This window comes from Copadichromis virginalis, linkage group LG11 (assembly GCF_057382275.1).
Source record: "Copadichromis virginalis isolate Kocher_CV1m ecotype Utaka linkage group LG11, C_Virginalis_male_GT1.1, whole genome shotgun sequence".
NCBI lineage: Eukaryota > Metazoa > Chordata > Actinopteri > Cichliformes > Cichlidae > Copadichromis > Copadichromis virginalis.
Window position 1 is genome coordinate 7,469,480 of NC_140628.1, and position 15,692 is coordinate 7,485,171.

The window sequence follows — 15,692 nt, forward strand, 5'->3', positions numbered from 1 at the left end:
TGTGTCTCATTAGTAAGATTGACGGTGGAATGAAATGTAGTCAGTTCCATGCTAACAGCAAAATGTACTAAATGATTTGAGCATTAGCGCGGTGGCTAAGGTAACATTAGCAATAAATCTGGGCAGTATGGCCAAGAATTCACAATTCCTATTTGTTTTTTCCTCATTACATAAACGCAACAAAAGAATGAATTCCAAAGTAGTCAAAGAGGGAAGTGGCTTTGCATGATTCATAGTTCAAAACAATTCTTGCTTTTCTTTTGTTAGGTGGCCACTCGGCTATTTTTGCTCCTCTTCCTTTAAGGCCACCCACCCTTCTAGTGAGCTTCCTTCCTGCAGCAAATTCGAAAAGCAGGTGGGTGGGGTTTCTGTCCTTTACAGCAGCGGTCCTCAACCCCCGGGCCTCGGACCGGTACCGGTCCGTGAGTGGTTTGGTACCGGGCCGCGAGAGTTGAGGCTCAGGTGTGAAATGTCTGGTTTTCAGGGTTTTTATCGGTTTTCAGCGTTATTTTGTTATCGTTTTTATCGTTAACTCGGTTTTCCTGGGTCTTTTCACGTGTGTTATGAATAAATCTTCTTTTTTTGGTACCGGTACTAGTTTTATTTTGTTGTATTTATCCGCGACACCTTAAAGGCCGGTCCGTGAAAATATTGTCGGGCATAAACCGGTCCGTGGCGCAAAAAAGGTTGGGGACCGCTGCTTTACAGGACAGCCTCTCGCCCAGGCCTGCTGTGAGTTATTAGTCAAGAAATGGCTATTAGGTCTGCTTTAATTAAAACTGTACACCCTTCCAGAATAAGTAGGATAGCAAACCAACAGTAAAATCCACTTGTTATCTTTTCATTTAATACAAAGAATACACCAGGAGGCTATAGAAAAATCTTAGCACCACAAGATTTTTTTTGACTTGGCGTGGTATTCTTGGAATCCATTTCTTTTATTCTCTTAGTAAGTTCAAGTTGTGTCACTGAATAGCATGTCAAAGAAAATACCAGAGTCAGTGACATTCACCAACACCTTTGTTAGATACACCTCTTCAAATTCTTGTTAACACAAATATCTAATCAGCTAATCATACGACAGAAAGGTATGCAGACATGTAGACTTTCCACTGGTCAAAGTGGTCAAACTAAGCATGGTTGTGGGCGTCAGATGGGCTACTCTGAATGTTTCAGAAACTGTTGATCTGAGCGGCAGCTCTCACAACCATCTCTGTGGTTTACAGAGTATGGTCAGAAAAAGAGAAAATATCCAATCAGCAGCAGTTCTCCAGCTGAAAATGATTTGTTCTTGTCAGAGTCAGAGGAGAATGGCTAGACTGCTTCAAGTTGGCAAAGGTACCCATGATTTAACAACCAAGGTGTAACTAACAAAGTGACCTGTAAGTTTGCACTCCATGTTCTCTGTGTATTTTTGCCTGAGCGCCTCAAACAAAGCAAACTTTATAGTAAACCCAGACAGCTCATATCAATCTGCTCATATCTTGATTTGATGCGAGATAATAACAGGTCTAATTAGTTTCTTTGTTTGGAGGAGTGTCCAGGTGTTCCTCTTTACGTAGGGCTACACAATATTAAGCTGTATATCAAATACTTGTTCTTCAAATAGGAAATGGCAAACCTGTAATATCCAGAGTTTGTCTTTATAGATTTTTTTAAATAATTTTAGAACATTTCTCAGCTGTAGTAACATTTCTGTTTGCCCTACATTTATTTACTTGATGAAGCAGAACATCAGCCTTTGCTGGTGTAATTTAATCAGCGTAGCAATGATGATACAAATAGTTTTCATACTGAGCATTTGAAGTTCAGTCACATCCATTGTGTCAGACAAAGCAGAATTTATTGTCAGGCTCAAATGTTTCACAAGTTACCTTCTTCCAACCTTCACCGAGTGTCCTCTGTCTTTAGTCTAACCTTGTGCTGTTGAACACACACAAATATAAATTAGCCTTCAATAGCATTAGCAATTCGCTAAGAGCTGGACTGTTTATTCTGCACTTTCAATCAATGTAACAAACCACTGAGGTCAGGGATTTCTGAGCATGTTCTGGTTGTTAATTATTGGAGCTGCTGTGCTGACTGGAATGGCAAAATGTCTTAGTTTATGCAACTTCAAGCTCACAGTGTTCCAAGTGGCATCAATCAGAGCATAATCTGGGGTCATATTATGTCCAACTAGGCAAGATAAATTATTTTACCATCCTCAGTGAAAGCTAGTGTTAGCGTGGGAATATATGTAATTCCATTGTCTTACTCAAATCACTTGGTTTGATAACCCTGAAAGCCATTCCTGTGGAGCAGTGCACCTTGTTATCTGCTCTTTTTTTTGTTCCATCTACTGTAGCATAAGTCCATTACTGTGATGAGGAAAAGGGTGCTGAATCAAAGAAGCTGATGGCGGCTGGCCGTGCTCCAGATGGACTGGCGTGTGTGTGTGTGTGTGTGTTTCATCATCTTTATGGGAAAACGCATATTCTGCTGATTCAGAAGTGTGCAGTTTGCTGTATTTGATTACTCGAGGTCTGACAGAGAGAAACTGAGATCTGTGGACCCAGTTAAGACTTTTACAAGCACAAAGTGTTCTGGGTGTTGGGTCTGTATGTATCCTAATATGCAATGCACATGAAATATGTTTTTAATTTTTTTTCTGCTCAAAATGTTTGGGTAGCACGAAAGTTTCATATTATGGCCCATGGATATATTCATCAAAAGTTACTCTAAATCATGTCATATAGACACAGACGCGATTTTTTTGTACTCAAAATAACATTTTTGTCTTGTTAGCTTTCCTTGAATCATCTTCCTTGCAGAATTTTGGCATTCTAGCTGTCAGATCTGTTCCAAACGGGAACGTGTCGACGGTTACTGTTTCCTTTCAGAGTCATTGTTAGAAGGCAGAGTCAAAGCTGCCTGTGCTGGGTTTTTTTTCATTCTCATTCAGCTTCAAGGACACGTACCGGGGCTGTCTGTCTCACTCTGACGGTCCACTCAGTCACTCCCCTTCTCCTCTTCTGTCCTCTGTCATTTTAAAAAAGTGTGTCCCGTGAAGGACACCAATCTTTAAAAACTGTAATCAGGTTATGTTGATGTATCTTTCAAAGCATGCTCTCCTTCCTCTGTTCGGAACTAAAAGGATGTAAATAAAACGCTGACCCTGAACTTCTTAATCCCTATGATGTGATTGTCTGTCTGTGATTTCAGCATGTACTGCTGGGCTTCAAGTTCATTCTGACCTTCCTCATCCAAGATGTTCCCAAACACATCCAGGACAAACTGGCCCGTCTGGAGTTTGAATCATTGGAGGCCCTCAAGAAGAAGGTAAAGTCTGACTCTGCTCTTACTTTCTTTACTTTGTTACCACTCAGCAAGTTGCTACCTGTCCTCTGACATTGGTTGACAACAATAAAAGGCTGATGGGGCAATGTCATAACCAGCGTTGGTCAAGTTACTTGAAAAAAGCTTCCCCCCAAAAGTAATCCTTTAACTTTACCGATTACTTATTTTTGAGAGTAATTAGTTACTTAGTTACTTTTTAAAAACATGATTTACAACCTGAATAGGTAATAAAGCAATAGATCTTTCAGCCCAATTCTACTTTTTCTGAATAATCCATCATATAAAATGTAATCAAATGGAAAAGTCTCTTTTTAAAACTTGTTTTATTAGTTTTAATCTTTTAACTTTATGCATCAAGCAAAAATGAAATTATATGCAACATTCCCTGACTGGAAGAAATTTGTTTAACATTTAAACAAACATTCTGCACATTCCAGCATAAAAAAATAAAATAAAATAGTTTTTTGTGTTTACACTCACTCTTGCACGTAAAACACAGCAGAAAATAAATAAAATCAAAGGCTCAGCAGTCCTGTTGCTCTATTTTCACCTGTTTAGCAGGAGTGGGGCAGGCGGAGGTTTGCCCTGGTGCAGGTGTGTCGCAGCCATCATGTCAGTGGAAGGATCCGGCAGTTTCTCTGTGAATTTCACATTCCCGTGGCAGCATACTCGGTGCTTGCGCGGACGTTTAGGGGTTTTTTCGCTGTAAAAAGAAGTTTTCTTCCCACACAGTGAACAGCGGACACTAATGTTTTTGTCACTTTTTACAGAATCAAACTCAAAGTAAGGTCAGTACTTCCACGCTTTAAACGCTGCACGCTCAAACTCTCTGCCGCACTCGATATATTAACCGTTTTTGATCTGCACACAGCTGTTGCCACGAACGTCGCACTCGCTTACGTCATTGTCATGAGACACAAAAAAATCACGGTTTTAGTAACGCAGTAACGCAGCATGCTCACGGGAAAGTAACAGTAATCGAATTACCTTTTTTGAAATGTAATCCCTTACTCTACTCGTTACTTGAAAAAAGTAATCGGATTACGGTAATGCGTTACTGCTCATCTCTGGTCATAACCCTGCCAGGCTGGCAGGCAACATGAACACCAAAGTTTATGAACATGATAATTTGAGAACGAAATGATGTAGGATTTTCAATTTGATACCGTAGGTGTATCAACTATGAAGCTGAGGGGTACCACGAGCCACACGGCATTTTCTTTTCACTTTGCTTAGTGGGAGGAGTCCTCATCACCAGAGGACTCTGTTTGTAGTAAATGGTGTCAGCAAGAAACACAAAGAACAGTTTCCCATCTGAGAACAAGATGTGATCTGAACTTGATTTTACCAATACATAAAGTAAAGTTGTTGTTGTTGTCAGTTGGCTCAGTCCATCCCTAATGGACCGATCCAACCTTTTTCCGAGTTCTGATCTGATAAACTACCTTTGCCGTGGGTATAAGGAGAGTGAAAGTAAACAAACATCTTTATCAGATCTTTCCAGTCCTGCAGGCTCACTTTGAAGATATTTCACACATAATGCATATACTACTATACCAACAGCTTCTGTCTGGAGGTTTGCAAACATTTTTTACATCACTTGAAGATGGTCAGACTGCTCAAATTCTGTGCTTAGCTTCCTTCATCCTACATTTGATCTACTGCTAGCTGCTGCTGTTGTGTGAATAAGTAAACCCAGAATAACACAGAGCAGGATTTCTTTCTTTGCACTGTGCATCGACTCATTGTCACTGATATTCGATCCAGCCTTTTGGATCAGTGTCAGATTTATATCCAATCCAAATATCAGAGTATCCCTAATAAGGCCTGGAAGTTTGAGGGTTCTGCACAGTATCTTAGCTATTCCCAGGACTGCACTCTGCATTCTGGACAGAGACCTCTTATGTAATCTCTTATTGCCACTCAACCCACTTTGGACTTTACCTTCCACATTTGGTTCATTTGTTCCTTTAGCCCCATTACTATTCCACGGCCTATTTCCTCGTGTTTCTTCTTCCTCATGTTACTGTCCACTGAGTTTGCCACATCTAAACACAACTGCAGTCTTATGTACCTTGTCAACCACCATTATGTCTGATTGGTTGGCCAGCAACTGCTTGTCTGTCCCACTGGACATTAACCTTGTTCTTCTCAACCACCTTTGGTCGTGTCTCTCATCGAGAATTGAGGACTTCTAATGCATTTCACAGATGTTGCTGTACATTGCTTGGTCCACACTTCCCAGCTTGCATCTTACATCCTGCTACTATGTGTTGGCTGGTGCTAGATTCCTGCCTCTCTGGATTTGGTGCTTGTGAGGAGTTTTCATGTCTTGACATCAGTGGCTTCAATCTTCGACCTTCGGGCATCTTTATCATGGTTCCTGTTGACCTGTGGGATACTTAGGTACTTGTAGCTGTCCTGTATGTCTGCTATTCCGCTTTCTGGTAGATCCACTCCTTCAGTCCAGTCCGAATGAGGATTGTGGTGAAGTGAATCAGTAAGTCAATGACTTGCTCACTCCTGGTATACAGCTTGGAAGTCATCCAAGGAGTCGTACCGGAGGAGGCTAATGGTCACTCCAGTCTTGCTAACCACCAACGCGCAAACATCCAACAGGAACAACTCAGTACATTTAGGCATGCAGGCATGGTCAAGATGACCTGCTGAAGTTCATACCAAGTACTGAATGTGACTTTAAATACAGCATGGTTATTGGTACAAGACTGGGTGGTCTGAGTATTTCAGAAACTGCTGATCTACTGGGATTTCCCACATAACCATCTGTAGGGTTTGTAGAGAATGGTCCAAAAAAGAGAATATCCGGTGAGCAACATTTCTCTGGGTGATAATGCATTTTTGGTAAGTGATATTTTGTTGGCACACTTTGGGCCCCTTACTACCAATAGAGCATTGCTTAAATGCCACAACCTACCTGAGTATTGTTGCTGACCATGCTCATCCCTTTATGACCACAGTGTACTAATCTTTCTTGTACCAGGATAACTTGTCGTATCACATCGCTCACATCATCTCAAACAGTTGACTGCACGCAGATGGCCGCCACAGTCACCAGATCACAATTCAGTAGAATACCTTTAAATTGTGGTTGAATGTTCAGCTGACAAATCGGCAGCAACTGCATAATAGTGTCATGTCAATATAGACCAAATTATGTGGTGAATGCTTCAAGCTACCACTAAAAATTAAGACTGTTCTGAACGGCGTCCAAGCTGGTACTAGCAAGGTATACCTAATTAAGTGTGGTAGAAATGGCTTTGAATAACACGGTCAGTAGGGCTGGGCCATATTATACCGTTCACGGTAATACCGGTATAATGTTAAGCAACGATAGGAAAATGAAATATCGCGATAGAATGGGAGTAAAACGCGCATGCGCAGTGCCTTTGTTTTCATACGCACATGGCCGATTGTTGAGTGAAACAGATGAACCAGAATTGGTTTGTAAAAATGGTGCAACTTCCGTGATGTGGAACTGGTTTGGTGACTTCAGTCAGGAGAACAACTGAGATAATCCATCCACAATACGAGGTTAGTCATTAATATACTGCAACAACATGGGAATAGAGCAGCTGCCAGAGAATTCAACATTAATGAATCAATGGTACAGAAGTGGAGGAAGCAAGAAGAATGAGTTTAATAAAGTTTGATTTATCTGACTGCTTTGTTTCGCTTAATGTGCCTTATAATCCCGTGCACCTTATGGTCCGAAAAATGCGTACTGCACACTGCAGTTTAATGTTGCAAAGCACCTCTTTTTAACTTCAGTGGATATTATACATGGTTATGCTCAGGATATGTCAGCCCATTTCTACTGGAAATGCCTTTTGGTTAAACTTTCAGCAAGGAATTTGCATTTGCACTGTTACATTTTTATAAAGCTTTAATGTACATAAAAACCAGCTTCTTGTTTAAGTGAAAATAAATGGAAGGTTGTCTTTTTGTACTAGTAATGTTGTGGAGTTGTATTTTGTCTCGCATCAATTATATCGTCGGTTATATCGTTATCGCAAATTTTCAAATATATATCGTGATAAATATTTTTGGCCATATCGCCCTGCTCTAACGGTCAGTGTATGTGTATGTAATGTCTTTGAGCAAAAATCTCAGAGTTCTCTAATCGCTATTTATTTCTACCAGTTTGATTGTATATTCCTAATATGGTCATCTCAGGAACACAGCTCTGTGGATAAGCATAGAAACCCCACTTGCATGACATTTCTCATATAGTTATTTACTCAACATGCATTATGATGTGCTTGTATTTAGTAGCTATTGTGAAGTGTCAGATGTATACAAGAGCAGGGAGCTTGTGTATATCTCCATAACAACGTACAGCTCCAGAGCTTCCCACTTAGCATTAAGGCGAGCTCTCAATGTCTGTCTCAGACCACTTTACTGAAGATAAATGGTGTGCCCTATGCTAATAGTATTGATACGGCTCCACAGTAAAGCAGTGGCTTTCTGTGTGCCGCAGCTATTTGTTTGATGTGGACTGACAGAGCTGAGTGCTTCTCTGATGATCATCATTTCTTTCATATGGTCTTTGCTGCCCTTCAGTATGTTGCTGCTCCTCTATATATTGCTGTTTTATGGTCTGACTCATTACATACCATTTGCCAGTCTTACCAGAAGAACTTTAAAAAGAACCGCTCATTATTCATACTCACTATGTAAATAGATTAGATTTCATCAGTTGTTACCACAGATATATTGAATATATAACCACATCATGCTAATGTTTGCTTCCTGACTGAATATTCATCTTTAATTGGTCTGTTTCATGTACACACTCTCCTATTAACCAGTTATGTTGGCTTTAATTTGTGGTCTCTTGCTTCTGCAGAGACAGCTCCACGGAGGGTGAGTAGCTCACAGGCTGTGTGCGATTGCGGAGACTCTTTTGTGTTTTCACTGCCGAGCACTTGGTTGATATTTAATTACTTATAAAGTTGGCTAGTCACCGTGTGTTCTAATACAGATGTTTTTGGTGTGAGTTTGTGATCTAACAAGCGGAGATGTGTGATGCTGTGATACTACAGTTAACAGTTTAGTAAGAGAACCACTTAATGCTCATAATCAAGGTGGAAAACAGATGCTGGTGATTCACCTGTCAGCATGAAAGAAGATTCTCGTCGTAGCATCTGAGCGAATGAATGACTCCTCAAATATGAAATGTATATCCTAGGCTTCTCCTACCTTGTCAGCCTTCTTTCTATCAGTCTGACTGTCCTCAGAAAGACAGCCATTCAGACAGAATGAGAGCTAAATGAAGATGGTTTTCTGCGACTTAAGGCAAGCTGCTACATTAATGTAGTAACTCAAGTAGGCAGACATGCTGTGTCGGAGGTTGGAGGCCAATGATGAAGACATCTTGGGTAGAAGAAGCTACCTGAGAAATTACATATTACAAAACAAGCAGACATTGATTCCTGTTCTCAGTCTGAACCAGAAGTTCTGACCTGAAGCTCTAAAGCTGAAGTGGTTCTTTACAAGACTGTGTCGCACACAAATCTGATGCACATGTAACATCTATCCTCTGATGTTCCTGTAGCAGAACTCCAATTTAGATTATGAACTGCGTAAACCGAAGTTTCATCTCAAGTGAACCATAAGAGTAAAATCATTCTGTAATAACCGTATGGAACAAACATCCTTCTTTTTCTGTAATAATTATGAAGAAGTTCAACAACATTCTGAAGCTTTTCACATTTATTAAGGAATCATTTAGAAAATCAGGCAGATGTGTAATTTCAACAGTTGTATATACTCTATGGTGCAAAATCATAAGAATATTTATGCTGAGAGTTTTACAGATCCACAGAGTCTCTGTTTAGAAGTCAGGAGAATGTGTACATCCTATTTTTGTTGTTTTTTTTTTTACCTGGTTTTGCTTTGTTTGGCTTTTTTACACTCAGGTTGTTGCTATTTCACCACAAGACATCAATATATGACGAGTAGGAAGTGACACTGTTGCTATAACTCAGTGTGTCATGTGCTACTGCCGAAGGACCCCTCATGTGTCGATGTGATACACCAGTGGTTTTGGCACGCTCAATGTTTGTGAGCCAGTTTGCCTTTAGTGTGGTACAGCTGGCTGAGAGCCACGGAGCTTTTTAAACTCACTTAGTGAAACGTTTTTTCCAGCATGACAGCTGGACTAATTCACTCAAGAACCAGATCAATAAGAGAGTTCTAGGATTTATGGTTTAAGTTCATTAAATTTGAAAATCGGAAAGAAGTGTTTGATTAGACTAAAACGGAACATGAAGCTCTCTCCCTCATGCTACTCTATAGAGTAATAATGTGGTGGGGTGAAATGCATTCAGACATAGAGGGTATCATAGTGTGTATGCAGCATGGACTCGTTTGGAGAACTCGTGCAAGGATCTCAGATTCCCACAGGAGATACTTGATCAGACGGATTAGCAGCTTTCTTGGCTGCACTTCTTCAGCTACATGTCACCTTGCTCTGCACCACCATCTGAACACATCAGTCACAGCAGACTGAGAGGCCGGCACAAGATCCTGCCATAGTTTAACCCTGCTGTCATTAGGAAGAGAACTGGTAGATACATGTCACACCGATGCCATCCCAGTGGATACATGTCTGACTTTCCAGGGCTGCGTGTAGAGTGTTTTTCTGTAGCTCTGTTCTAAACACGGCACTGCACATTAGTGACGGCATGAACTTGTTGGTTTATCCAAGTGTTCAAGCTGCCCGTTTAAAGTGTTGATTATCCCGGTTGATGCAAGTGCAACAGTACGATGGTGGTCAAAGCAGCAGAAGCCTTGTTTGTATAAGGTGTCCTCTGCTGTTATCATGACTGCCAAAGAAATTAGCTGAAGGCTAACAGCCATGTATCAAAGCCATCGCACAGTCTACACGAACCACGCTCGATTGATTTGCTCTGTCCATGTAGCATTACGGCCTACAGTTATCTAACTTTACTGAAATCTGACAGTCTGTGGGTGTCTGCACTAATTAAACATCATTGAAAGGTGGTTCAGTTCTTATAGGTTGTCAGGTTTTTCTGTGTGACAGCAGTTTGACTTTTCATTAGATTTGTTATAAAGTAACTGGTTACCTAAATCAGCGGTCCCCAACCTTTTTTGCGCCACAGACCGGTTTGTGCCCGACAATATTTTCACGGACCGGCCTTTAAGGAGTCGCGGATAAATACAACAAAATAAAACTAGTACCGGTACCGAAAAAAGAAGATTTATTCATAACACACGTGAAAAGACCCAGGAAAACCGAGTTAACGAAAAAAAAGATAAAAACCCTGAAAACCATACATTTCACACCCGAGTCTCAACTCTCGCGGCCCGGTACCAAACGACTCATGGACCGGTACCGGTCCGTGGCCCGGGGGTTGAGGACCGCTGACCTAAATGGTGAGCGATTGATAGAACAGGATGTCTTGATCTGAGTATCTGCTAGGGACACTGAAGCCAGGAACAATTGCTCATTGCCTGAAAAACTTAATTACTTAATTACAAAGTGATGGGTTCCCAGATTTGAGCCTCCTAGTTTGATTGAAGTTTTGCGGGGGTCGGGGCGACTGGGCTTTAAATAAGGTCCTGAGCTCCTTTAAGTCAGAGTCAGCAGTCAGGGATGAACACTCAGCAGAATCGGTCCACAACAGAGAGCTGTGCACTCTTCATACTACACACTTTGTAACAACACCTCAGACCTTGACAAGACATTGCAGCTTAGCAGTGCAGCATTTGTCACATGCACACACAATTCATTTTCACAGAGGAGAACACAGCGTCCCTCACGACGCTAATAAGTGTGTGTGTAAAGACTTCAACCTTCATTCACAAATGCATATGTGCATGTTTTGGGAGTATTTGCGGGTTGTTGGTTTTTTTTGCTCCTCCCTCAGGGTAGGTACTCTCAAGTACCTCACACTGTGTTACATCTGTATGATGTTTGATCTAGAGGTGTCCCCAGAGTTCTTTGGTCCCAAACAAAAATGTCTTTGGTGGTCACGTGTGTTGCGAGGGTTGACTCTGGTGTGGAAGGTGGACTAGCTTGTTTTAGCGTTTATTTTACTCATGTTGTAGCTTCAGTTAAACTCCACAGTAATGTAACTAGTCCGAGTTTAGGGTCAGTGTAAGGTTAGAGTAAGGCTGGGCACTAATTATGGTAAAGGTTTAAATAAGTCGCTGTGAAATATCTAATGTAACGCCCTCCAAACACATGGAGACACAACTCTGTGTGTGTTTGTGTGTGAGTTTGTGCTGTGGGTTTTTAAAGTCCTGCTTTCTGTCCTCGCTGATGAATAATGACGTGTTCGGACTATTAGCAGGGCTAGCAGTGGCTCTGGGTTTAGAGGCGAAGGTCTGTAGACAGCACTGTGAGCAAGAGATGATGCTTTATCTAAGATTTTCATCGTAATGAGCTGTGTTTGTATCAAGGCAGGATCTTGATACAAACTATCATTTGAATTGTTAATCTGTGGTTTTAGAAATATAAAATGTGTGAAAAACCATTTTTCAAAAATATTTGTTTTTCAAAATAAATGAATCAACTTAGTTTCATTTTTGTTTTTAACAGAATATCCAAGTGTTTTTCATAAAAGCAGATTGTCTGAAAAGGCAAAACACAGTTGTGTCAGTGTAGCTGTCAGCCTCTAAAGCGTTGCTTTAATGTGATCAGCTGGACCTGTGCTAATAGTGTTTTTAGCCCTCAGTGTAGACACGGCATCACCGTCTTTGTCTGTCAGTTTGTGTAGAACTTTGTAAGAACTACTTTGCTGACTCGAGACCACGTGTTCATACATATATGTACATTTTCTAGCTTTGATCATTCATCCTGCTTGTCAGTGTGAACATTTCACAGTCCATCCACCCACCCAGACCTTCTCAGATCACATGTAAGGCATCCAGGAGGCATGCTGGTCAAATGTCTGAACCACCGTAATTGGCTCCTTTTTAATGTGAAGGAGTAGCAGCTCTATTCTGAGCTCTTATTGAATGACTCAGCTTCTTGCCCCATTGCTGAGGATGAGCTCAGACACCCTTTCTCAGCCACTTCTATCTGTAGAAGTACTTCTGTTTCACTTTTCCAGGCATTAGCTCCAGCTCATTGCTGTAGGTGAAGGGTAGGAATGTAGATCAACAGATTCACCTTTGGGCTAAGATATCTGTAGACATGCTGAACCAGTCTGCCTGTCAATCTGCCGATGACAGTGCCCTCGACGCAGCAACTCGTCCACTACCCAGAGAAAGCAATGCACCTTTATCTGACTAACAACAGTGGCCTGTTTCTGTCCTGAATGATGCAAGTATCCCTTATGTTGAGGGAAAAACAAAACTGAATTATAATAATTAAACAGTTGAAAACGTATTTGCTTTACCTTGTCCAGTCTGCAAGAATTACATTTAACTTGTATGATGTAAAACCAGGCTTTAGATTTTGTTTGCATTAGAATACATTCATTAACCTCTTGCCAGAAGCTCGGAGGAATTATTTGATTAAAACATGAGTCTGCCAAGATCAGCATTAAGGGAAGAGGGGCATCTTCAAAGTCCTGCGCAGTAATTTCTTAAAGTGTGAGCTGGAACTGCTAAGGCCAGCTTGAGCCAAAAACTGTCCGCACTATTAGACTACACCTCCATTTAGTCTGTATATGTCCTCCTCTCTGAGCTCCTGTGTGACCTTGTGGAAAAAGTTCCAGCAGGCAGACCTGTGGGGTTTGGACAGCTGTGACAAAATCAGATCTGTGACAGAGGATCAGGTTTTTGCTTACAGTGTAACTAAAGCTTGCATCGATGAAGATGAGCTACACTGTCCTTCAGTCCTCTTAGAGAAACATGTAGTTAGCAGAGCAGTAGAGATTTGTTGTTTTGCTTCTGTCTGATCCCGAGAGCCAGTCCTCGCTCTCTGACAGGCTCCATCTGCAGGAGAATGACCAGACCCCGCAGCCAAACATGTAATAAAATGTGAATAAAAAAAATCCAGGTCCTCTCACTGCTCACAACATAATGTCATTTTAGGAAACAGAAACACTGTGGGAGACTTATAAAGCAGGTATCACCATCCAGTAAAGTGGAGTTTACATGAACCCCGCAGGGGAACATTGTGTGCAAGACTGAGAAATGGAAAACGAAGCATTTGTCATGGCTACCTTCCTTTATCAGTTCAAACAGCTCAACTACCATCATCTTTGTTTTCAAGCTGTTACAAACCAGAGCAACCCAGGCTTTAGTCTGATTATTTCTGAGCTACTTAAAGGGCTCGACTGCTTTGGGCACTACAAGCAACTACAAACGCAGCTCCAATCAACATCATATTAATGTGATGTAGAGGTTGAAATATTTGTTCTTCACCTCAACAGTAACACTTCAGTGACCTGCAGAAAGAAAAAATGACGCCAATGCATTAGTGCCTTAAACCTGCATTTTAACTGAAGGCCACCAGATGGCGATACCTGTGGTTGCAAAAAGACTTCCAGTCCCATAGGAGGCTACAGGAAAACAGCTTTCTGACTCCACCTCTATAGACACTTTTTCTATGAGTTTAAGGTCTTAGTAACACAGTTTTATTCATATTTAATAAAACTTCAATAAACAATCCGTGGTAACTTTACTTTAAAGGTGAGCGAAGGAGCAAGTAGTTTCACTGCAGCAGCAGCCTGCTAATGTCCAAAGCTCCTTCCTACCAGAATTTAGTGTGAAGGACTAGCTCTGCTTTCATTCCGCTAATATGCATACCTAACATGAGCTGCCCTTTTATATTACTAACTACACGTGCACACAGAGGTTTTCTGCAGTAAACTGAATGAATGTTGCTGTTTGTCTTTTGTGTTTCAGAAAATGCTGGAAGCCTCGCAGCTCAGTAAGACTGTCCAGTGAGGAGGATAGGTGTGCCTGCAGATACTGATGATGACACACTGTGGTTTACATTACCGTTCTGAACCTCGCTCTACATGTGTATGTATTCACAAGAACAAAAGTGTTACCTTTGGAGTTGCGTGGCTGTTGTTTCCCCCATTCCCTCACACTGGCTTGTACTGTTAATCTGCAATATCTTCACTGCACCATTGACTAGTTGTACAGTTTTGTGAAGCATACATGACAGTTGATTCAGGTTCATTGCTGTGTACCAAATGTTATACGTTGCTCTTTAAATTGGATGTACCATGTTTTGTGTTGCAGTGGTGCATGTACAGGAGATGAGATAAATGTGACAGATGTTCAAATCACAGAGGGATGCTGTACACATGATATACTATAGAAAATAATGATTTTATATCCAAATCTTTTCATTAAGTAATTTCTGTTATGTTCTGTTCTTCTGCCGCTGAAGTCACTTCGGGTTTGGTTCAGTGTTCAAGTGTTAAACTTTGTAAACTGCAGTTAGAATAAATAAGGAGTTCTAAGCCTTCAGGATGTAATAACTAATAATCACCTGACCTGATTGTATCTCGCCTCAACAATCTAATCTGCTTTTTATCCTCAGCACAGCAAGTATGGAGGCAAAAAAGGCCAAAAAGATGTAAAGGTTCAATGCAGCCATCGACACACTCAATGATGTGGATTTGATCCTGATGTAATTAGTTTGGTCTGTAACATGGCAAAACTCTAAATTACCTTCACACATCAACTCACACAGAAGTCTTTAAAAGTAAAGTTTAGAATGCGCATTTATCAACATGACCGGTTCTTCAGTAAATGTTAAATCTCACAATATGATCCATGTCTTAGCCTTCCTTTGCTTCCATACCCAAGAGATGTTATTGAGCAGTCTTAGAGCAGGATATGTTTTCAATGCACTCTTATGAAACTCCCAGGTGCCTTGGAATGCAATGCAGTCCCAAATATTTGCTTTTATATGCTCTATTTACATGGCAAAAAACATGTAACACCAGATTTGAATAGTCCAATGCTCGAATAAACTCACAACCAAAGAAACCAGCTGTATCTGCTCTGTGTTTGTACTTATTGGAAGTGTCCCGTCTCAGTCCAACTGCTCTTTATTCCTGGTTGATGTCGTTTGTGAGGACAGGAAATGGAGAGCTCTTAAAATGATAAACTCTGAATAAAGTTGTACCGCACCATCTGCTCTGGAAACTTCTTGGTTACTTGAGCAGTGAGGGGGAGGGCTGAGGTTGCCAAACGTAGAGAGTAAACCTCCTCGGTGTCACGCAGACCGTTAATCACCGCTCGCTGCTTTTCAACACCTTCACTGACACATATGCTGACCCACACGGATTAAAAAGCTGAGAGACAGTTAATCTGGAATCTGTAAGAAATTATTGGTTATATTGATTTTCAAATCAGTGAATCATTTCTAATATTAACATTCTTGTCCACATTTT

General features: G+C 41.0%; 1 protein-coding gene across 4 annotated transcripts in view; it reads left to right on the forward strand.

Moving 5' to 3' along the window:
* Positions 1 to 15,288, forward strand: part of ano10a (anoctamin 10a) — a 37,280-nt gene extending 21,992 nt beyond the window's left edge. For 3 of the 4 annotated variants that reach the window (XM_085472920.1, XM_085472918.1, XM_085472919.1), the window contains 3 exons: positions 3,205 to 3,321; positions 8,207 to 8,223; positions 14,185 to 15,288. In XM_085472920.1, the coding sequence (XP_085329046.1) occupies positions 3,205 to 3,321; positions 8,207 to 8,223; positions 14,185 to 14,254 (204 nt within the window). In that variant the 3' untranslated portion in view covers positions 14,255 to 15,288. The remainder of the gene's footprint in view (positions 1 to 3,204; positions 3,322 to 8,206; positions 8,224 to 14,184) is intronic. The other variant, XM_085472921.1, reaches the window with a different exon arrangement.
* The last annotated feature ends 404 nt before the right edge of the window (positions 15,289 to 15,692 follow it).